Source organism: Panthera tigris, chromosome D3 (genome assembly GCF_018350195.1).
Source record: "Panthera tigris isolate Pti1 chromosome D3, P.tigris_Pti1_mat1.1, whole genome shotgun sequence".
Taxonomy (NCBI): domain Eukaryota; kingdom Metazoa; phylum Chordata; class Mammalia; order Carnivora; family Felidae; genus Panthera; species Panthera tigris.
Window position 1 is genome coordinate 34,880,859 of NC_056671.1, and position 24,612 is coordinate 34,905,470.

General features: G+C 38.9%; 1 protein-coding gene across 4 annotated transcripts in view; it reads left to right on the forward strand.

Moving 5' to 3' along the window:
- The window catches only part of PPP4R1 (protein phosphatase 4 regulatory subunit 1), a 62,626-nt gene that overhangs the window by 25,973 nt on the left and 12,041 nt on the right, over window positions 1-24,612 (forward strand). For all 4 annotated transcript variants that reach the window (XM_042962902.1, XM_042962905.1, XM_042962901.1 and 1 more), the window contains 7 exons: window positions 2,875-2,982; window positions 3,120-3,185; window positions 3,861-4,019; window positions 8,133-8,260; window positions 15,417-15,940; window positions 22,175-22,347; window positions 23,641-23,736. In XM_042962902.1, the coding sequence (XP_042818836.1) occupies window positions 2,875-2,982; window positions 3,120-3,185; window positions 3,861-4,019; window positions 8,133-8,260; window positions 15,417-15,940; window positions 22,175-22,347; window positions 23,641-23,736 (1,254 nt within the window). The remainder of the gene's footprint in view (window positions 1-2,874; window positions 2,983-3,119; window positions 3,186-3,860; window positions 4,020-8,132; window positions 8,261-15,416; window positions 15,941-22,174; window positions 22,348-23,640; window positions 23,737-24,612) is intronic.

Genomic DNA, 24,612 nt, shown 5'->3' on the forward strand with positions numbered 1-24,612 from the left:
ACAAATAATGATGGCTCAAATATTACACTGCATTCTGTGCCATGGAGTTTATACATATTAAGTATCAAAGTAACCACAGATCATTAGAAAGGGCTAGAAAGGGACATAGGCATACAAAAAAGGTCCGTGTTCTTCGGGCTCCATATTATGCTTTGTACCTGTGAATTAGAGGGCTCTATCACTGAGCTCTGAGGAAGCAGATATGCAGCAAGAGAGTAAGAAGTAACTATAAATTCATTATTATGGAAAAATAAGATGGGAGAAATAATCAGTGTAGTTAAAACAAAAACACAGCCCTGTATTGGGTGAAGAAACATTTGTGAAACTCTAGTTGCTGCCATTGAACACTTTCTGAGCACTGTGTAAACACAGAAGAAAAAAAAATCTTACCTCCTGCCCTTGACAGTCTGGTCTTTCAGAAAAGAATAGTCAGGTGAGTAGTTTTATGATATATGTGATACAAATTGTGATTATAAGAAAAATGCACAGATTAAATCATTATGTGCATAACAAAGTCAGGTATAATAAGTCCATCTAAAAATTCAAATCTCTTTGGGTAGTGAGAGTTTACTATTTAAACCTAAAATAATATAATTGCACTTTTGTTGATATAAAAAAAATTATACCAAAATTGTATTGTGTTTCTGGATCATTAGAAGAATGAATTAGGTCATCTCTCTAGTCCCGTTTCCTTTGGAAATTTCTTGATTCCATTATTTTAGACACACTGTATAAGTGAATAATAAATTTAGGCACTTTTCAGTAATACCATTTTAATTGAAATGAAATTCGCATAATAAAAAACTGCCTTTTACTTTTATTTTTTTATTTTTTATTTTTATTTTTTCTTTTAATTTTTTTTTTTAACGTTTTTATTTTTATTTTGAGACAGAGAGAGACAGAGCATGAACCGGGGAGGGGCAGAGAGAGAGGGAGACACAGAACCGGAAGCAGGCTCCAGGCTCCGGGCCATCAGCCCAGAGCCCGACGCAGGGCTCGAACTCACGGACTGTGAGATCGTGACCTGAGCCGAAGTCGGACGCCCAACTGACTGAGCCACCCAGGCGCCCCATTATTTTTTATTTTTTTAATATATTTTTGAGAGAGAGAGAGAGTGCAAGCGGGGGAGGGGCAGAGGCGGGGAGGTGGGGGGGGACATGGAATCCGAAGCAGGCCGCAGGCTCCCAGCTGTCCGTGCAGAGCCCGACATGGGGCTCAAACTCATGAACCGTGAGATCATGACCTGAACCGAAGTCAAACACTTAACTAACTGACTGAGCCACCCAGGTGCCCCCAAAAACCGCTTTTTAAAGCACACAGTTAAGTTAGCATTTAGTACATCCACAGTGTTGTACAACCAGCACCTCTGTCAAATCCCAAACATAGGTTTTATTTTGTTTTGTTTTGCGTAATTTCACAAGTTCCTCAGTAAAGGAAATCAGTTTTTGGGGAACTCAGCAGAGTTTAACTTGCTCTTTTATTTTTATTGGATTTAACAATAATGAAACATGGTAACTGTAGTAAAAAGACTGTATTTAGCAGTATTATGAAACCCAGAATTCTTTTACCGGTCGGTTTATTTAGGCATGTTTTGCATTCCCTGGTCCTAATAATTGTTCTCTGTCTTGGGAATAATTCTTTCTGATGAATTTAATTATGCTACATCAGTGATACAGTATAACTTTGGATCTTTAGAATTTGAAAATGCTTAGAAATAGTAGGGAGTCAAAAACAAAACTGGTTTTGGGATTTGGGAGATTTCAGATGTTATCTCCAGTTCTGAGGATGCTGGGATTTTGATGGGGATAGTGTTGAATCTGTAGATCAATTTAGGGATAGTTGCCCACCTAAAAATCCGTGAGCATGTAGGTCTCTCCATTTATTTAGGTCTTTTATGTATCTCATTAGTGTTCTGTAGTTTTGGGTAAACAGAACGTATGTATTTTGTTGAACTGTGTTTCTTAACATTGTTGTCAGTGATATTGCTGTTAAATGTTTTCAGTTCATTGCTAATTTATAGAAATACATTTGATTTTTATGTTCTGACATAAAGTGCTGTAAACTTCCTAAGTACACTTATTTGTCTGGTGGCCTCTTTGTAGATTCCTTGGGGTTTTCTAGCTAGACAGTCCTGCCGTGTGTGAATGGAGTTTTCTTTCTTTGCAATCTCTATTCCATTTACTTCTAATCCTATTTGTATGGCTAGGAGTAGATGTAATAGATAAATAATAATAGGCCATCAGATTTCTTTCTGCACTAACTGGGAGAGTGGGGAAGGGGGATTTATTTAAATAACATTGGGCAGGTTTTCAAACATAGTTCATTCTCACTTTGCCTGGTACTGCGTTAACTGAAACTGTGCGTTGGAACCGTGTCCTTGTCTTCCGTGGAACCAAGGCAGTTCTCTTATGCACAAGTTTCTGTTAAAACGGTACTTTGCAAGGTAATGACTGCCTCCAAATAAGTCTTAGCAGCACAAATATACTAAATCCACATTCTTCTTATGGATAATCTTTCCCGTTGAACAGTTACCACTCATTTTCTTACTGGGAAAATGTAGAGGATTCTGCTTTTAAATTATCAGGCAAAATGATTAATAAGATTGAAACTATAGATGAAAATGAAATTTTTCAGATTCTCTCTGGGTTTACTGTGCATTTAGTAATTATTGATTGATTTTATTGGTAGTAGTATCTATTTTTCTGTCTTCAACTTGGATGAATAAGATGAATGTTTTTTGTGATGTTTGTGGTGTGATGCCATATCCTATTTTATATTTCCTGAAGTATATACTTTTAACAAGTTAGCAAACTTAACTGGAAAAGTCTTAACTTGAAGATATTTTCAGTGTGCTTTTGTTCTTATTCATTTTAGATAATGTGCAAAATGGCTCCCATGGTTGGGAAGGACATTACAGAGCGTCTTATCCTCCCTAGGTTTTGTGAGATGTGCTGTGATTGCAGAATGTTTCATGTTCGAAAGGTATTTTTTAGGCATTTTGTTTGTTTAAGAACATGTGGTTTTAGTGGTTACTGTATTGATATGTGAAACGTAAAAGATTATTTTTAAAGCAGTGTATTTGTAATATTTTGAAATGTCAGTGATGCTTTTGTTGGCAGGTCTGTGCTGCCAATTTTGGAGATATTTGCAGCGTGGTTGGCCAGCAAGCTACTGAGGAGATGTTGGTAAGTATTGCAGAAATAAAGGGGTAAATAAAGGAGCAAGCAATACGGTACAGAGTCACACGTGAATTTGCAGTGCATACATTCACCCCACATTTTATGAACACAATTCCGTGAACATAAACCAGAAAGATAATGTGACCTTGAGAGTTTAAATTTCTGTAATCTGGGCCCTTGAATTGCGTTTAGATGATGGTTTGTTAAAACCGAATGTACGTGATGCGTAAGAACCATTGATTTGTTTTTACCTCTCCCATTTTCTATTAAACAAATCAGTTCTTTCTTTATTCAAACAAGTCCGTAATTTGACTGCAACTCTCAAGTATTTCAGTGACAAATTAAACCTACAGCTTGTTATTTTTAAATGGTGAGTACATGGGATATACATGCTTAAAGTAGAAGTTAACATACTTGAAGAGCTTCTGAAGCCATCTGTTAGGCAAAACAGTTTAGGTACAAGGTTTTGAATAACATTTAACCTTTATTTGTTGGGTTTGCCCTTGCATAGTCAACATTGTTGTGAATTAGGTGTGATTTATTTAAAATTACTGAGTGTTAATGCTACATGGTTTTTCTAAATTGTTATAGGAAAATCTAATATTTTAAAAACAGAAAATGAAATAAAAGTAACCACTGAAACCTGGTTTGTCTGCCTAACAAAACCCTATCCTTGCATAGCTGCCCAGGTTTTTCCAGCTTTGTTCTGACAACGTGTGGGGAGTCCGGAAGGCTTGTGCTGAATGCTTCATGGCGGTTTCCTGCGCAACATGTCAAGAGATCCGGCGGACTAAATTGTCAGCACTGTTTATTAATTTGATCAGTGATCCTTCACGTTGGGTAGGGCTTTGTCTAATTATCATTTTTGGAAAATAATACATTTTACATAAAACATGGTTTTGATTTCATAATTTAAGAAACAATTTATTCAGAGTATGTTATTGTTAATACTTTTAGGAATAAGCAATAAGTAAACTACCGTATTACTTTTGTTTATTAAACTGGGCAGAACTTCGGTACAGATGTAAATCATGTTCATTCTATTGATATGTTGTGGTATATTGATTTTCAGATGTTAACTGACTTTTAGTAAGTCTTACCTGGTCATAGTGTAATAATTCTTGCTGTGTTGCTGGATTCAGTTTGCCACTATTTTGTTAGGGGTTTTCATAGTTTTGTAAAAGATAATGGTCTGTAGCTTCCTTGTGATGGCTTTTTGTTTGTTTTCTTTTGTTTGTTTTGTTAACACAGTATAATGCCTCATAGAACAAGTTTAGGAAGTACTCCCTCCTCTTCTATGTTTTGGGAGAATTTTCGAAGAATTGGTGTTCTCTTTTAAATGTTGAGTAGAAATAAGTGATGCGATCTCGGTTTTAACTTTGTGTGCGGTTTTTTTGTTTTGTTCTGATTTTGGGGGTTTTTTTTACTACTCGCTTGTTACAGGGCTATTAAGTTTATTTTCACTTGTTAAAGAGTTACTCAGATGATTTCTTCTTGGGTCAGAGTTGATAGTTTGTCTAGGAATTCGTCTGTTTCACGTAAGTGCTCTAATTTGCTGGTATATGATCCATAGTACTTACTTCATAATCTTTGTATTTCTCTAACATTAGTAGTAATATCCCTTCTTTTTGACTCTAGTAATTTGAGTCCTGTCTCTTTGTTTCTGCTAAATGTTTTTCTGTTTTCTTCAGCCTTTTACAACTTTGGCTTCACTGATTTTCTCTAAATTTCTGTCCTCTATTTCATTAACTTCCACTCTAATCTTTATTATGCCCTCTCTTCTGCTTGCTTTTGCTCTTCTTTTTCCAGTGTCTTGAGGTAGAAGATTAAGTTATCAATTTGAGATCATTCTTTTTTCTTTGAATTATCATCCAGGGTAACTGGCTTTCAACCTGAAGAGCTTCCTTTCATATTTACCGTAATGTAAATATGGTAGCAGTAAATTCTCAATTTCTGTTCATTAGGGAATATCTTTATTTTGCCTTCGTTTTTGAAAGATAGCTTTGCTGGGTATAGGATTCTTGGCTAACGGGGTTTTTCTTTGAGCACGTTGAATGTGTTGTCACCACTGCCTTCTGGTCTGTCTCTCCTGTTTTTGCCAGGAAATTAGTGTTTATTGGGGTTCCCTTGTAAATGATATGTCACTTTCCTTTTGCTGCTTTCAAGATTTTCTTCTTGCTTTTGACTCCTGGCATTTTTACTGCAATGTATTTATAGATCTCCATTGGTTCATCCTATTTTGTTGAGCTTCTTTGATGTGTATGTTACTGATTTTTAATAAATTTGGGATGTTTTAAGACATCATTTCTCCAAATACTGTCTTTTCTGACTCTTCTGGTATTCCTATTGTACATATGTTGGTACACTTTATGTCCCACATTTTCTGAGATTCTGTTCATTTTTCCTCATTTTCTTCTTTCTGTTCTTCATCTTGCCTAATCTATAATGATGCACCTTGTGTTCACTAATTCTTTTTTTCTACCAGTTAAGATCTATTTAAGTTTATGTGGTGTTTTTATTTCAGTTGTTGTACTTTTCAACTCTAGAATTTCCATCTGATTCTCTTCATGAACCTGCATTTGATAGGACACTGTCCTCATACCTTGCTTTACTTCCTTAATCCTGCTTTCATTCTGTTCTGTCAATAATTTATAATGGTCACTTAGAAGTTTTTTTCTAAGTCCAACATCTTACTGTTCCCACACATAATTTCTGTTCCCACACATAATTTCTGTTCCCTAACTTTTCCCCCAGTGTATGGATCATACTTTTTTGTTCCTTTTCATGCCTTTTATTTATTTATTTTTGAAACTGGTCATTTTAGGTAACACAGCAAATTTGGGGACAGGTACCCCTCTCTGGGGCTTGTTACGATGACCTACTTATCTGCTTAGTGACCGGCAGGAATGCTTTAGTGGACTCTTATTCCCACCCCCACCCCCCCCCCCCAGGAGGCACAGCCCTGGGCATGCCCACAGCCACCCTGGGATGACCGCATTTTGGTGGGAGTGGGAGTGGTGGCTGCCTCGGGGTGGGCAGCCAGAGGTACTCTTGGCTCCTCTATCCTGGAGGAGGGGCCTCATAAACTGGGGCAGGGGCCGTATTCTGAGTATTCTCATGGCCCAGTGTTCTGAGCCAGATCCAAGGTAGAGCTTCCATTCTACCCATAGGCGTTGTTCAGAAGAAGGGAGCCCCTGCACCCACTGAACTTGTCCAGGACCTGGCCTCAGCATCAGGTAGCTGGGGCAGGAGGAGAAACCTCAAAATCCCTCTGGCTAGAAGCTAGAAGAGAGGGGGCCCAGTGTTGCTGGCTGCCACAGTTTGGAGTAGTGGTTTACCTCCCTGGTTTAAATACCACAGACTCTCAGTTTTTTTTTGTTTTTGTTTTCGTTTTTGTTTTTTTACTGAATATTTACAGACTTTTTTGAGTAGATATTCCTTGTTTTGTTGTTTGCCTGCCCCTAGGACTATGTCCTGGGGTGTTAAATTGTGGGTTTTTGGAGGTCTTTTTTTCCCCCCGATTTCAACCATTTCACTGGTCAGTGGCACTCCTATGTTGTCACACCTGAAATAGATCTCAGGACCTTTCCATATTCAAATAGACTCTACATAAAGGGAAAGACTGTTAAGCCTTAGTACTATTTTAATGTTTTTTAAAAAATGTCTTACATGAGCTTGATAGAAAAGATTATATAGCTTATTTGAAGTTTTTATTTTGAAACTTTATTTTATCATTGTTTGCACATGCAGTATTTCCTGGTAATTTGGGAATGTGTTTATATTAAAATGAAGGATTCCTTAAATCTGTCATTTGAGGTATATGTAAATCCTAGGCCTATTTGGGACAAGCTCAGAGTTTTAACAGTATCCAGAATAGACTACACTCATGCAAAAATAGTCTTAAAAGTTACCTTTTATGTTTTTATGGAAGCAACATTTACCCTATAAAGGGGAAAAAATCTGTAAGTTCACACATACGCTGCTTTTTGCTATCTTTTTTTTTTTCTTTTTTTTAATGTTTTATTTATTTTTTGAGAGGGAGACAGATTGCAGGCTGGGGAGGGCAGAGAGAGAGAGGGAGACACAGAGTCTGAAGCAAGCTCTAGGCTCTGAGCTGTCAGCACAGAGCCCGATGCAGGGGCTCAAACTCACAAACCGTGAGATCATGACCTGAGCTGAAGTCTGATGTTTAACTGACTGAGCCACCCAGGTGCCCCACATAATCCTCATTTTAAACCATGGAAAAAGTATTGGTATTGATATGCCTCAGGGGCAGGATCTTAGAGAAATTGGTTTGTGGTTTTTCTCCCCTCAGAGTGACCTCTGTCAGACTGTGTCCATCCTTCTGCTTCCTCTCATGAATCCTCTCTTCCCCCAATTTTTTTTTGTGATCTTGATTGCAAAAATAATACAGAAATACAATATAAGATAAATAAAATTCTATAACCTTTTTTCAGTTTTCCTACTTGAGACATTCATGGATAACAGTAGTATGTGTACCCAGTTTTTTGTGAAATAGTATTCTATTTCTGATTAAGTCTGTAGTTTTGGCACATCTGTCTTGTTTCCTTTTAGTGAGCAAATTACAGTCTTTCCTACCAGAAAACATGAAATGGATTATCACATTTTTTTACTTTATTGCCCTGTATTTTCTGTTTGGCAATCTTGGTTTCCTTGAGAACACTGCAGTACCTCCTTTAGTCCCATGCAAATGCTCTATGGGCTCTCATATTCATATTCTAACGATTGGAATATTCAAGCCAGATTTTAAAGTTGAAAGTAAAAAAACAGAATAGTTTATAAAGAATCTTAAATCCTAGCTGAAGAACGATTTATAGTTCTGAATCTGGGAGAGTTTTTTAGAATACCTTACTCCTGTCTTAACCATACTTCAGTATATGGCCAGTAGATTGTTAATAATCCCTTGTTTTTACCTCCTCTTTTTCTTCCTAGGTTCGCCAAGCAGCTTTTCAGTCTTTGGGACCTTTCATATCTACTTTTGCTAATCCGTCTAGCTCAGGCCAGTATTTTAAAGAAGAAAGCAAAAGCTCAGAAGATACATCAGTAGAAGACAAAAATAGGTATGATTTCTTCAAACTTTACTTTCCAGCTTTATTGCCTGTGAACAGATTTTCATTTCCTCTGTTTCATAATAAATGTTCTTTTTGGAGCCTTTGCTACTTGTCTCGATTGTAAAAATGGGTAAATATTTTTGAAGAGCTGTATTGTAAATACATTTGTTAAATGCCTCTGGTGATTTGTGTCTTAAATGAGAAGATGAAGATGCATGTAGCAGTGAGCTTGACCCTGGCCGTGGAGAGAAGTGTAAATGAGAGATATGATAGCTTTTTAATCAGTAAGTTTATTTAACAGATTAGTTACCTAGTAAGCCATCTGTTGACATTTAGAATAGACGGAGTAATGATTGTACAACCTAAAGAGTAGTTTTTTAAGGGATAGAACCTAATTTGGGAATATGTTTTAGTATATAGTCCATTTCTTACTATTATTTTTCCTTTCAGTCAGTTAATTTAATTGTGGATCTTGAACTCTGCAGAATGATGATTATCTCTCATGGAGGGGAAAAGCATTGTAATGATTAGCACCAAATTATTGTGCTTATTAACTAGAATATCAACTGTAAATGTAATAGGGCAGCTAAGTTTTAAAATACAAAGGACAACTCTGATTTTTTATTTTTAAACCTTTTTTACATTAAGACATTCTGAGTTTTAGTTTTTAAAATTTATTATATACTTAGGGGAAAAAATTCAAGCCTAACTTGGTGCATGGGAAATATGCACTTCACAGGTGTGCACTTGAAATAATTTAGAACCTGGTTTTGAAACAGTCCCTACTATAATGCTTAAGTTGCCATAGTGTCTTGTCCCTCCCTTGTCATGATGCTAATGGACATTTTCTTCTGTAGGTCTTGATACTGTGATATTTGCTTTCTTGGTGTTTTGATTTGGCAGTTCTTCCTTTCTTCTCTGCTGCCTTGTTTTACCTTTTTGCCCGTTCTCCTACTGTCCTGCTGAATAGCCAAACAAACCTGAGGTACTGTTTTTTGTAAAGGAAGAAAATCACTCTAAACCTGTCTTCCTAGCGAGCAAATTCTGTCAGTTCTTTTGAAAAACAGCTGCTGCAAGGAGTTTGACAAAAATGATGATGGGGGCGGGGGGGGGAAATGTTATCTGTTTTTCATTTTTAAAGTCAGTGTTCACTGCCTTGTTCACTACCTAATTGTACAAAGACTATTACATAAGTTTCATTTATTTTTAAATCTGGAGAGAGTTTAGTAAGTGAAAATACGAATTTACAGAGAATTGTATAGGTCAGGGGTCAGCAACCTTTTTCCCAAGGCTAAATAAATATTTTCAATGTCTGCCACGACCACTCAGCTCTGCCCTTGCAGCATGAAAGCAGCCATAGACCGTGCATAAATAGATGGGCGTGGCTGTGTTCCAGTAAAACTTTACTGACCAAAATAGTTGGTGTGGCTGTCATGGCCAGTAGTTGTACTGACTGTTGGTGTAGAACATTATTGGAAGAGCTGTGTGAAGGTAGCTATCTTTTACCTGCAAACCTTAATTAATTCCTCTTCCATTGTAATGAAGCATGTCTTAATGTCAAGTCAGTACTATTTGTAGCATTGGGTTTTCACTATATTGTTAGACTTGATTGAATCGTGTTAACGGTATAGGGGAGGGAAGAGAATTTGCGGCTAAGGAGGGAGTTGTACTATAAAAGCTTTTGTGTAGTTTTACTTCCTGACTTCAAAAAAAGTAGTCCCCTGTATTACTCATGTCAGAACCATTAGTTTGTTTACCCTCTCTTAATTCTATACTGGCTTTGGTTTTAAGCTGTCGTAAAACTTGTTTTGTTATTTAGGATTGATTGGTTGATTATGCAGAAATTAATTGAGCACCTACTATGAACCAGCTCCTGTAGATAGAAATCAGGAACTTGGTTCCTGTTCTCAAGGTCCTCTCAGTTTTCCTGGAATTCAGGTCTTACAAAGTAAGCAAGTTTTTGACAGCCTGTTTCCACTACTATTTATTTATTATATAGTTTAATCTGATTCTGGAAACATTCAATATCACTTAATACTTTGAAGCATTAGTGGATTTTAAACCTCTGACTTTATATACCAGATTTATCTTTCACTCATCCTAGATCAGGCTATTAATGCTTTGAAGGTATTAATAAAGGCTGCTTCCAGAAGCAGAGTTAAACGTTTAAATTTGCATTTTTAAATTATGTAAAATAAGCATTCTCTTCTTAGTCAAATCAAGTGTTATATTATTCTCTGAATACACTATGTCCTTTTGATTCTCCCTGCTTTCTGTTCGAGAGCTGTTCTGTTCCACCCATATCTCATGTAACAAAGTGAATGTCAGCATGCTTGCTGTCTCTGGACTCACTACCTCCACAAATCTTTTCCTGAGTTTTTGGGAAATTCAGAGCTTTTGCATCTTGGCTGACACTAGCAGTGGAATGAGAGTTCTAATTTCTGATCCATAGCTTTTCAGTTGTGCATTTGCAGATATCACCTAGTAGACTACAAGTCCATCTGCTCTGGCAATCTAGTTTTTTATTTTCATGTAAAAGAACACTTTCACTGAGCCTAGCACATGGTTGGCACATAATAAACCCTGAATGAATTGTAAGGAAATAATTTATTTAAAAAATGTATTTTAATGCTTATTGGTTTTTGAACGAGAGAGAGCGTGAGTCAGGGAGGGGCAGAGAGAGGGACAGAGGATCCAAAGTGGGCTCTGTGCTGACAACAGCGAGCCCCGCAAGCCGTGAGATATGACCTGAGCCGAAGTCAGACGCTTAACCAACTGAGCCACCCAGGCGCTCTGGAAATAATTTAATCTCAGAAGCTTTACGTAGCTATGCCACTTATGCCAGTTTTTGTCACTTTAGCATAATGCCAGCTGCGTGAAAGTGAGATTGCTGTTGGTACAAATTTATTTCACTAATGCGAAAACTCCATTTATTTATTTCACAGCACTAGAAAGAGGTTTATGTTCTTTTCTTTCATGTCAGGATGCAGAACTTCTTTAACCAGATGTCCCACAGGTCATTTTCTCCTTGAAATACAATGTACTTATTCTTGTAGACCTGGAGTCTCTAATAGGAAACTTAGGTAGACGCTAAAGGAAAATTAAGATTCTGTTACAGAAATTTCTGGCTTACCCTCTTGTGCTCTTATTACCTACATCTCTTAGGAGATAGGATAATTATCTCATTTTGCAGAATCAGAGGTCTCCCCAGGTTTCAAAACAATGTGTGCTTGTATGATAGCATTTGAAATCTGACAACTAAGAACATCAGAATTTTGGTATTTAGCAGCTTGATCTTGCATTGACTGTTAACCTAGCTCCAGGAAAATTCAGTGTTTAGATAATTTATATTTTTGACAGTTTGAAGCAACTGTTATCCATACATGTCATTCTTCCCAGAATTTAATCATAGGAAGAATTTTTTTGTCTCTTTAAAACCATCCTAGGAGTTTTTTGTTTGTTTTGTTTTTTTAATGTTTATTTATTTTTGGGAGAGCACAAGCAGATGAGGGGCAGAGAGAGGGGGACAGAGGATCCAGAATGGGCCCTGTGCTGACAGGCTGACAGCAGCGAGCCCGATGTGGGGCTCAAACTCACGGACCGCGAGATCGTGACCGGAGCCGAAGTAGGGTGCTCAACCGACTGAGCAACCTCTGTACCCCCTTACTAGGAGTTTTAAATACAGACTAGTATGGTAACATCAGGCAAATAGAATGACTTGGCCATTCTTCTTCTTCATTTTGGCTAAGAATATTAAAATTTAATCTTTTTTATGTTTTTATTTTATTTTTAAGAGAGAGAGAATGTGAGTGGGGCCTGGGGGCAGAGAGAGGGAGACACAGAATCCAAAGCAGGCTCCAGGCTCTGAGCTGTCAGCACAGAGCCTGACATGGGGCTCGAACTCACGGACTGTGAGATCATGACCTGAGCTGAAGTCGGAAGCTCAACTGACTGAGCCACCCAGGCCCCCCTAAAATTTAATCTTAATGCCACGGTAAGAGCAGTAATCAAGGAACTTCAGGCCCGTGGAATAGTTTTACATCACTGAATGACTTTTTTTTTTTAAATGAGTTTATTTATTCATTTTTAAGTAGGCTCTATGCCCAACGTGGGGCTCAAATTCACAACCCCAAGATCAAGAGTTATATGCTGCACCAACTGAGACAGCCAGGTGCCCCTGAATGGGCTTTTAATTGTATTCTTTTTGTGTATTTTAAATGCAGATGTTTTTAATTTATCAGATAACAGATGAAGTCTTACAAGTTTTAACCCCTTTAGTCCACACTCCCACCAAGCAATGTCTTGTTACTGTAATTATTAAAAATTTAATTTTCATATCAAAAAATAGCAAAAATAGCGTAGAGAATCCCATATACCTTCAGATCCTCCAAGTGGGAATATTTTACTATATTTGCTTCACTGTTTTTCTTGAGTTCTTTGAAAATGTTTTAGACATGATACTCTTTTTACCTCTCTTAAATATTTCAGCATGTGTTTACTCAAAATGCAGACATGACTACAAAACCACAGTCCAGTTATCAAAATTAAGAAGTTAACATCCATGCAGTAATCTAGAGACTCCATTCAAATTTCACCAATTATCCCATTAAAATTCTTTAAACAAAAGTAAAACGATGTCTTCCAGTAAGGAGCACATGATTGGAAAATACTCATGTAGAAGAAATTTATTTGGCATGGCAGCACTAGCTTCAGGAACAGTTTCGGGGAGGGAAGGAATCTTACAGGTTGTCTAAGCCAATCCCTTCTGCATGAATAAGGAGTAACTGGAATCCGAACCCAGGTTTATGGGGGTGCAGTGAGGGCACTGGGGACAAGGGCCAAGACCTCGGGGCCCAGCGCTCCCACAGGCGTAACAACTCTCCTATGTACCCTGACTGACTGTAGTCCTAAGAATAGAAGGGAAACACCAGAATTTAAATGCTGTCGTTGTGTGGTATGTTTTCAGATGACTTCTTACATATTTTTTTCTATGTTTTTGAAGTTTCTTTAAAATAATCACGTGTTTTTAAAAATACATATTTTGGAAAACAATGTGAACATTACTATGAGATAAAGCCCACCTGGGGGGAGTTGGTAATTTCTCGGTGGCTACTTACCTGGGATATTACACAGCTGTTAACGGCCCCTTCGGTTTGCTCGGTCCTGGTGAGCCCCTGTTTAGTATCTTTTACTGTGTCTGTTTAAAGGCACATGCTGTTTCAGGGGAGCACCTTTAATTTTTTTTCCTCACGTTCACCTTCAGATTGACCTGCACCACTCATCCTTACTTCCCTTTCATATTCCTTAGAAAGAGGTGGCTCTTTCCCCATTTAATTTGTGCACCTGTGTTCTTGAGCGCATGTTCTTTCTTCTCCAAAGATGATGCTTTCTCATCGGTTTTGCCAGTCTCCCATGTCTGCACTTGCTACATCTCTGCTCACCTCTCTCAGGCATCACGAGAAAAACGCCCCCGCTCTGTTACTCTGTGCCCATCGTGTTTTCATTGACCTTTCTCGCCTTGCACGCATCAAAGCCCCGCACACATCCTTCTGAGTTGGTGACCTCCAGATCTGTCCCTGGTGTCTGACCAGTTTCCCGTGGGCATCCCCACCTGGAACGCACCCTAGATAGCTCACATAGCCTGTCCAAACCAGAACCCCATTAGCTTTCTCATTAAACTGTTCTGGCATTTTCCACTTTCATTTGGTGCTACCAGGATCTGTTCTGTCACACTAGCCAGAAATTTGGCAGTTTCCAGATTCCTCCCTTTTGTTTTCTGTCCCCAGCATGGAACAAGTAAACATACCCTATTGGTCTTGTCATCATTTGAATGTGTTTACTTCTTCTCTAGCCCCAGCCTTGCCTTCATTCACAAAGTCCTCATTGCCTCTCACCGCCCTTCCCATTGTCCCTGCCTTCTATCTCACCTCCACCCCATTTCCTACACCACTTCCAGAATGTTCTCTCAAAAATAACGCATGTAAAATGCAGTTTTCCTAATTCCTACATTATCCCCTGTAGCCCATAGGATCCATTCCATAGGTGTTTGGCAGGGCACATGGTGGTGCTGGTGAAGTTTTTCACCCTGGTCACCTGTCATTCCCTTCTCTTAGCTGTAAGAAACTCCGGGTGGCTTTCTGAGTATATAATACTCTGTCACTCCTGCTTTTGCATATGCTTTTTCTTTCTTGAGTGCGTTTTCTTCCCCTTAGCCTCATAAACATTTACTGGTTCTTCCAAACACCACTCCTGTCATTTCCTCTAAGCCTTTGAATTTCAGCTCCATTCACAGTGCTCACCACTCTGTGTGGCAGGTACTTGGCTTGCATGTTTGTTTCTCCTGTCTGCCTCCAATTGTAATCACCCTGACAAGGCCTGCATCTCATTCCCATGTGGATCCTCAGCGCTGGCTTCATTTCCTGGCTCCTAGTAGGTGCTCAATATGTGTTTGTTAAATTTAATTGAATCAGATAAAATATAAGGGATAAACATTCGAACTTACTATAGCGCTTTAGTTTAGACAATGGATGGTAATAATCAGTGGACTCGAATTTAGGAGCTTGTACCATCTGTCCTTATCAATTAAGTCGTGACTCTATTTTGAAAAAAAATCTTTGGGAGTAGAGCTGGAAAGAGTGGAAGAAATTTAAAAACCTGTATTTACACTTAAGTGAATTTTAACATTTTGTCAGATAGGATCTTTTCTAACACTATTATAGAGGTTTTTTCCTTTTTTATGTAAACAAGTAAGTTTTATTTCTCAGCTTTTCAATGTCATTGGAGCAGTGGCAATACCATAATCCTCAGAATCAGATCATTTTTTAAATGCATTGTAGGAATTTATCTTCCTACAGTTTTTCTTTAGTTTATTGAAATTAGCATGGCATTTAAGAATCCTGGGATTCTACAGTGTTATCTTTTCCAACTCTTGTAATACTTTAATATCTAGACTTATGCTTAACAGATATTTACATCTCTGAACACAGAACAACTGATGGAAAAAGAAGCATTACCAGTACATAAACTATACAGTTTGTGTGGATAATCTTTTTAATTTTTAATATTTAACTTGTTTAAATACTTTATGTAGTATCTTTCATTGAGTTTTTTCCAGTAATTATTTTTATACTTTCATTTCTTTTTTCCCCAACTGAAACAATAAAAGGATCAGAGATCAAGAAGTCCCAGAGGATGTACAAATCAGGCCAGAGGATGTTTCTTCAGATCCCAGTATTAGTAATTCCAGTGTCAAACTGGAAAACATGGTGGAAGAACATGCTGAAACATCTAGGAAATCTCCAGGTGAAATAAGTGTTCCAATGGACAGCTCTTTACTTTGTACTTTGTCCTCAGAATCTCATCAGGAAGCAGCTAGTAATGAGAATGATAAAAAGCCCGCTAACTACAAATCTACATTACGGCCAGAGGGTGGCACCAGCTCACCAGATTCAGCTCTCTTAGATCAGGAATTGTACAACTCCTTCCATTTCTGGAGGACTCCTCTTCCTGAAATAGATCTAGATATAGAGCTTGAGCAGGGCTCTGGGAATATACTCAGCCCAGAGAGACCAGAAGAAACACCTGAAGTCACCATACCAGGTTCTTCAAATATCACTATGGCCACCAGAAAGGAACTTGAAGAAATGATAGAAAATCTAGAGCCGCATATTGATGATCCAGACGTTAAAGGTATGGAAGAGTCCATCAAGTTCTTTACCCTAAAGCTGATATAAACTATCATTTGGTGACCCTTTTTCCTAGAAAAATTGCCTTTTAAGAATTTGTTTTCACCATCGTCATGTGTTCTTGTCTTGGTAAATACGCTTAATCTGATTATTTCGTAAATTTCATTTAGATAAGCTCATCCCTGTGTTTCTGATGGTAGCATACATATACAGATTTGTTGATTTACAAATCACTTGCCCTGAAATGTTCACAATCATTCAAACCGTACTTTACATGTACCATTTCAAATCTGGAGCCGTGCCTTAACTATTTTGCTCTGGGTTTCGTTAACTTTTTTATAAAATAGCAGCAGATGCAGTGTTCCTTTTTAAGAAGGGACTGTGGTCTAGTAACAGAGATATGTTTCCTGTGGAACGTGGTGTTTTAAGAGCTGTAAACGTGTATAAGAGTCAACTGGATTTCTTTTTCTCAGTTTTGACTTTTTTTCCATTGGGTTATTTGTGTATCACCCAGATTCTTTCATTGTGAACAATAGCCCTAAAGGTTGTTTGATGTTAGAATAAAGAGGGGCCTCTTTCTAAGGGGCAATATGTTCTAAGGCAGTCTGTGGGAGATGAGGCACGCTGGAACAGTCCCCATTGTTCTGCCCACTGGGGCTGGGACCCGATGCAAGTGTTGTCTTTCCCTTTGAAGACTAAAGCCCTCCTCATGACTTTCTGTAACCATTCAGTGAAATAGTATTCCAAACAAAAAACAATTTTGGAAAAGTCCTGTAACTACTCATCTTCAGATCTATCACTTTGTGGGTTTTCTTTTCTTTCTTTTTCTTGTTAGTTTCAGAAGCTAAAATTTCTAAGCTGTCGGTTTGCTCAGTGTTGGGAAATACCATTTTCTTTTACTGTTTATTTTTATTTTTGATAGAGAGCTCATGTGAGCAGGGGAGAGGCAGAGAGAGAACGGGACAGAGGATCCAAACAGTCTCTGTGCTGACAGCAGAGAGCCTGATGCAAGGCTTGAACTCACGAGAGCCGTGAGATCATGACCTGAGCCAAATTCGGACGCTGAACTGAGCCACCCAGGCACCCCAGGAAATACCCATTTTTAAAGCAGATAAAGGGATACCTTTAGTATTGTTCTAAAACATACAAAACCTGCTTCTTTAAACTTTGAACATTATATCAGGGGTGGTCAAAATCATAGTTATCTTCATTTGGCTTTAATTTATCATTTTCAGAGATTTTCTATAATTTTACCCTTGGAGAAAAATGATCTGACTAAAGACAAATTCATATCCTTGACATTTGAAAGTTATTTTTTTTAACTTTTTTGAATGTTTATTTATTTCTGAGACACAGACAGAGCACAAGTGGGGGAAGGGCAGAGAGAGAGGGAGACATAGAATCCGAAGCAGGCTCTAGGCTCTGAGCTGTCAGCACAGAGCCCAATGCGAGGCTCGAACTCACAAACCGTGAGATCATGACCTGAGCTGAAATTGGTCACTCAACTGACTGAGCCACCCTGGCTTCCCAAGTGTTTGTTAATTTTTGAGAGAGAGACAGAGAGAGAGCAGGAGAGGGACAGAGAGAGAGGGAGACACAGAATCTGAAGCAGGCTCCAGGCTCTGAGCCGTCAGCACAGAGCCAGACGTGGGGCTTGAACCCACGGCCTCTGAGATCATGACCTAAGCCAAAGTCTGATGCTTAACCGACTGAACCACCCAGATGCCCCTGAAAGTTATTTTAATTTAACTGGCAGATGGTCAGTTTCATTTTTAACCTTTTGTGTTAGGTTTATTGGAATATAATTCAGATCTGTAGAATCCAGCCTTCTGAAGAGACATTTGTGGAAGAGTAGACACACATAAAGTTGTGTGTGACCCTCACCACTGTCAAGATGCAGAACTGTTACCATCACCCTAGAACATTCCTTTGTGCACCTGTAGCCAGTCCTTTCCTGCCCAGCCACTAGCAACCACTGACCTGTTTTCTGTTCCTGTCATTTTGCCTCTTGCGGAATGCCACATAAATGTAATCAAGTAATATAAGCCTTTTTTGAGTCTGACTTCTGTCGCTTAGCATCGTGTTTTTGAGATTTATCCTGGTTATTCCATGTATCACTAGTTCATTCCTTTTTATTTATTTATTTATTTTGATCATTCCTTTTTACTATATAATGAAACAAGGGCAAGAACAGAGGATGGAATATTTCTAATAGAGTATCCTATTTTTTATCTCATGGTAGATTTTTTATGAAAAACAATCTTACCACTTTCTTTGCTCATTTCTCAGTGTGGCTTCTGTCACTGATCTTTACCCATGACCCAGGATTCCACAGTATATGACAGCTTGGTGATGTAGCAACTACTGAGGCTTTTGTTTTGTCAGAAGCTTCGTCAGAATCTTCCCTTAGTAGTTTGTCTCCAGCCCTTCCACACTTGTCCACCCCAGATGAGGAGCAGTGAGACACAGAGAATTACACCTCAAACTAAGGATGTTCATAGCTGAGGGTACTCAATTTTTGGTAAACATTTATAGTTTTTAGCTTTGCAAATTTTACTATTCATTTATTCAGTTGATCAGGCTTTAGTAACTGCTATTTTGAATGAATCTTATGCTCCATTTTTATGAAAAAAAGATTGCTAGCCCAGCTTTTTTGGCCTGTTCTGGGGGCTCTCACTGCATTATAGTACCTGCTAGTTCTCTGCCATCGTAGCACTAACAAATGTCAACTGAAACATTAAAATGTTTTAATAAATAGCTAAAAGTGCTATGCATAGCGTGCTTTTTAAAAAGACCTACATGTACATGCGAGTTTTAGGATATGACCTTGTGTTTCCAAAGATGGCTAATACTATTTGACTTAAAATAGTACCATAAATTTACAGGCTGCAGTTGAGAGATTTCAGCACAAATACTATATTGTGATTTAGTCAGTTTTCTTTCTAAATTATCTCTTAAGCCTGCTGCAATTTAAATTTGTTATGGTATCCTTTCTGCCTGTAATAATGACACTTGCATAACCTGTGCATGGACTCGTTCCCTCAACGTTACTTACTGAGCAGCTACTATTGTGCCAGATACTTTCCTAAGCACTAAATATCTAGCCGCCACAAACCAGACCGAAATCCCAGCCTCAGAGAGCGCAGAAGGATGAGACACTTGATGCACAAACTGCCTGTGTCAGATGTTCTACAGGAAAGTATCAGTGGGCCGTGTTGGGCATTTTCTGCTTAGGCTACAGAATGCTTGAATTTGTAGTTTTATTGAAATCTGAGGACGTGTTTAACTTCTGTTAATTTCAGTAACTGTGCCTTAGTTTTCCATAGCCAGAGGGTGTTTTGAAGGGATATACCTTAATTTTGGATGCTTTCTCGTTTCTGATTCTGCCATTGGGGTAGCCATTTCCTTCAAAACTATCAGAAAACGTCCACATTTTTGAAAGGCAGAGAACTTTAGTCCAAAATTGGGACACTAACTGCTGCCCAGCATAAGTAGTTCATGTGTAATTTTTGCATGTGTAGATTTTTGTCAGCTGGGCTATAAAATGGTAAGGAAGCACACTGCCCAGAGACAGTGTTTTAGGGCATATGCTCTAAAGTCGGGTTTCCAAGTTCCCAAGCCTCTGTGTCAGTCGTTCCTTTCCTGTGTTGCTAGCTGTCCAGCGGGCAGTGTCATGGGAAGCAGTAACAAGGCTAGGGTTTCTTTTTTTAAGGCAACCTTTGCGTAACAGTCTTGCTACTTTAACTCTTAACCTTCTTCAAAGCAGGGGTTTTTTTTTTCTTTGTGGGTTTTTTTGGTCAAAAAATTCAAGTGTTTCCAGGGATTAGAATGAGATCTTCTAGTCAGAAAAAGAACCCTTTCTGTGTTCTAGAACAGAAACGTAGCCTACATGGAAGGCCAAAGAGGGAAATAGTCAAATGCGAAGAAGGTGTAAGAGATCCCCTTTTCTAAAATACTTACCAAGGGAATTTGAGGTTTTTCTGTCTCTGTTTAGGGCAGCTACAAAATCTCTGTTGCTGAGCTGATTCAGGATTGAACTCTGAGTAGCCTTATTGATGCCAGCTTGGTTTACTCTAGCTAGATTCATGGACTACAAAAGGAAAAAATGCCTAGGCTCACAAAATACAGATTTCTACCCAATTTAGTCCCAGTGGGAGAATTGAGCCATTTTGGTAGCTGTGGTCAGAATAATGTTTCTTGATTGAAATCAATGAATGGTTAGGAATTTGTGACTACCCACCAGTATAATATGTGGAAGAGTTAGAGATTATAAAGGTTTGGCCTAACTCTACCAGCTTCTTCAGGGAGTAAAATTCGAAGTTTCTAGGTTGTCTCTGTTTCTGAGCATGAGTCACTAGGGTCTGTGTTTCTTTCACCAGTCCACGATGAAACCAGCCCCGGTTCCTGGGGTTTCCATCTGTATTATAAGTAAAATGCAGATCTTGATGAAGGACGTGTGTGTTCCGTTTTCTTAAATTTGTCATGGTGGTGGATCCTTCTAAAAGGTCAGCATTAGCCAGGCATTAGAATCTGCCTCATTCTCTGGCTGGAGAATTGAAGCAGATGAGGGTTCCTCAGGAATCAGCACTAGGCTCTGTCTTTCTGATCTTTATGTATCAATTTTTTGAGGAAGGTAATGTCACAGTGTAACTCATTTAAACTTTTATGAACGCACAAACATCAAAATAGACAAAGAGAGGGGCGCCTGGGTGGCTCAGTCGGTTAAACGTCCGACCTCAGCTCAGGTCATGATCTTGCAGTTCCTGAGTTCGAGCCCCTCATCAGGCTCTGTGCTGATGGCTCAGAGCCTGGAGCCTGCTTCAGATTCTGTGTGTGTCTCTCTCTCTCTGTCCCTCCTCCATTCACACTCTCTGTCTTTAGCAAATAGAGAAAGAGAAGTATGTGGTCCATGTAGAGATAAATGACTCATGGAAGGCATTTTCCTTGAAAGGCTTTCATTAATCAGTTACTTCCAGGGAAGCAGAATTAAAATGCATTAGGGCTCTCTCTCACACACACCGCATGCATTTTATGTGGTACAAAACATTTTAATTTTTAGGTGTTGTGCAGTCTCTTTTAGTACTGTTGTGATTTTGTTTTGGGACCTTAGTAGATTCCAGAAGGGGGACCTAAGCCAATGATAAGGATTAGTAAAGATTACAGCTGGAATTCTCACAAGAATGAGCATACTTTTCATGAGTGACTTTTTATGATTAAACACCTTCAGTTTACTTACTTAATTTAGCAACTAATGACCTAATAGACTAGAACTTCATCCTGTATGTCTCTTGTATCTCCGTTTCCGGGTTCCCAGTGTGCTTGGGCTTAAGTGTCAGAGATGGCTGTAGCACAGTAACGGATTGTCTTAGTGAGAGAGCTCTGATTGCTTTTTTATAATCTTTAAGTAGAGAGGGGACATACTTTCTGACCTTCGTACTAATTAACTTCAAAGTTAAAATTGATGAATTACTATATTTTGAGCTTCCAGGTGGATTGTTACTTAAAGTGAACTCTAAGCAGTGTTTTTGTTTTTTTGTTTTTTTGTTTTTTGGTTTTTTCTTTTTGCTGAGTGTCTCATTTGTTTTCGGGGAAGGAAGAATGCCTTATTTCAGTTTTGAATCACTTTTATAAAAGAAAATGTAACTCGAAATGTAGACAGTGCTATAATTTGTCATCTTGGTTTGCTGCAAGCAAGACAGCGCTCAATTTGGGATGTCTAAGTCACTCATTGCATGTTCAACAGGAATTAGGGGAAAATAAAATAAACTGGGATAAGATATGAGATGTTGAAATGTAATTGCAACAAAAATCTTTGTAATTACCATTGTTTTATGTTGGCAGGGCTTGTGTGACTGCTCTTCTGCTAAACTAGCTTAGTAAGTAAGCCTTGTCAGTTCGATTCCTGCACTACCAAAAAACATAGTTAACTTACATTGAAATTGACTCCTTTTAATAAACTGGAGGTACCTCCAAAACTAGATAGCTTCTCTCTTTCATACTAACGCAGAATAATGTACAGTAGTGGATAAACATTTTTAATCTCATGAAAGCATATTAGTTTTCTCCTTTTTCTCCTGAAGGACTAATGATTTACCACAGTAGTTTTTTTTCAGCTTTCTGATGGCAGTGTCACAAAAGTGTGCATTTCATTGATAACCTGTAATGCAAATGGAGAAAAAACTGGCAAGCGCACTGTTGGCTCTGCCGCTCACACGCCCTCTCCCTGTTCCGCCCACAGCGCAAGTGGACGTGCTGTCCGCCGCGCTGCGTGCTTCCAGCCTGGACGCCCGTGAGGAGGCCAGCGACGCCGAGAAGAGGAGTGACGGGCAGGACGCGCTGGGTGCGAATGAGCTGCCAAACTGTAAAACAACTCACGACGCCTCCGTGCCTTTAATCAGCGATGCCGTTGAGGTAACGCACTCAGTCGAGCATTTATCCAGTGAGGATAGTTCCAGTGCGAAAAGTCTTCTGTTGGGGAATAGTTGCAGCCGATCACTTTCGCGTTAGTACGTTCCGTTTGTGGCTGATGGCCTCAGCTCTCCCTCTGGCGTAAAGTAAAAGTAGTCGTCACCGCATCCTGTCTTTGTGACGTTAGTGTCATGTTCAGTGCTTGGAGGCGTAAATCCCGATCCTGTCTACACGACCATTTGAGTAGCCTCAATGTGTTAACGTAGCTCACTGCAGTGAAATAGTCTTACTGGAAACAAAGCCCTTTATCAAGAATAATTAACTCTTCCCTTTTCTTTTTGGAGAGGTGCTTTGTTTCTGCTCGGACCATTTCACTGCAGCAAGCAACACAGTATTCTGAGCGGAAGATCGGGACTTGAGGCCATGTTGCGGAGGGGCCAGTGGCATTTTCTGGACTCTGGAGTGTGAGGGTGGGTACTGTTACTAGCATCATCTTCGCTGTGTACTTGGAGCTGTTCTGTGTGATCCTTCCCTGATCTCCTCCTGCATTCCCCCCCAGCCAGCATCATTTGGTATCAGTATTTCTTATCCCTTGTTTATATAAATAAAGGATAAGCAATACGCCACTGGTTGCCGGACTCCAACCGTCACAGATCAGAGCAGCTTGAGTGATAAGCTCAGGAAAAGGGTGCCTACCTACACACCGGGGATGGAGAGGGTTCTTGGAGTGTCAGAGGATTTCTGTTTTGTTTTTTGTTAGGTGACATCTGGTAGAGTTAGAAATCTTTTAGAATACCAGTGCTTCAGAATGAAACCCTGGCCACCTGTCAGCATTGGAGATTTGAATACTGTGATACCTCTGCATTTTAGAAGGTGTTTTGTGTGTTTTGGAGGTTTTATTGGAGCTGTCAAAAAAGTGTATTTGTGAAATAAGAGATAGCCAGGAAGAGAAACAGTAGAAGAAAAGCTACGTATAACCTCCCATTGATAGATTCATACTATCTAATGAATAAGCTAATTTTAGATATTTGAACCATTTCAAAACTATTTCTAAATTTACATTTTAATGAGCTTATTCTGGAATTCATTTTCATACATTTAGCAACCTATTCGAGTTTGACTTAGGGGAAGTTCTTAAGAGGTCTTAGGTATGTTTACAAGCTTTTAAAAGCATGAAGAATTTATGTTTGTATATCATCTGGCAGTCTTGAAAGGTAAGTAACTTAGTAAGATGGTTTAAGTGAACTGAAGGTTTAAGAAGGGACGGTTGTTTACGTAAATGTTTTTCCCTAACAGAATATGGACTCTGCCCTTCGCTATATTCATAACGACTCGGACTTGAGCACCAACAGTAGTTTTAGCCCTGATGAGGAGAGGAGATCTAAAGTACAGGTGAGTGACAAGCCTTTATGTGGTGTGGGTCTTGTCCATTCCTGTTCTAAACCCATTTCCCACTGACTTTGGTCCTTCTTACGGTAAGTTTTTTAAAAATAAGACCTAGTATATCATACTTTCGATAAGAAAATTCAAATGGAGTAAAACGCCAGCAGAAATCTTCCTCTTCTCATACCTGTGATAACATCCTTTGGAGTAACCACGGATCACAGCTCCTCGTGTATTTCTTCATAAACGTTTCATGGGCACAGAAACATGCATGCACACCCGTTTTTGTCTGTCAGAGACAGAATCATGCCGTTGTACCTAGGTATGTCATGATTGCCTAATTTGCCAAGAATTACAAGATACAGCTCGATTTCAGGGATGACAGTAATGAAAAAATGTCCCAAAGCCACATGAAGTGCCATCAGTGACAAGTTACACTCCAGTTTCAGAAATTTTAAACGTGGGAAAACGTGTTGATGGAATATTTGGAATATGGTAGTTTGTACCGTGCGTGCGTGCGTGCGTTGATCTTTCCATGTGCATGCCATCACCCCCACCCCCACCCGCCACGGGAGCGCAGTGGCCATGCATCGTGGCCTCTGTCTTGCAAAGACTTTACGCCTTTTGTGGTTCCTTACTCGCCTCCGGGTTTAGTCCTGTGATTTTATAAGCAGTGCCGCACTCGTTGTGATTATGTGTGGCATTTGCTTCTGGGACTGTAGATTTCCTAGGTCAGATGGTGTACGTTCTTTTTCTGTTTATTGAAAATAAAATTGGTGTTCACGGCGTTGTGAAACAATCTTTTAACCACTCCTGTAGAGATATTTTCAAGTTAAAACAGACTGTCTCATTCTTTTAATGAATTTATTTCCGTTTTAATTTACT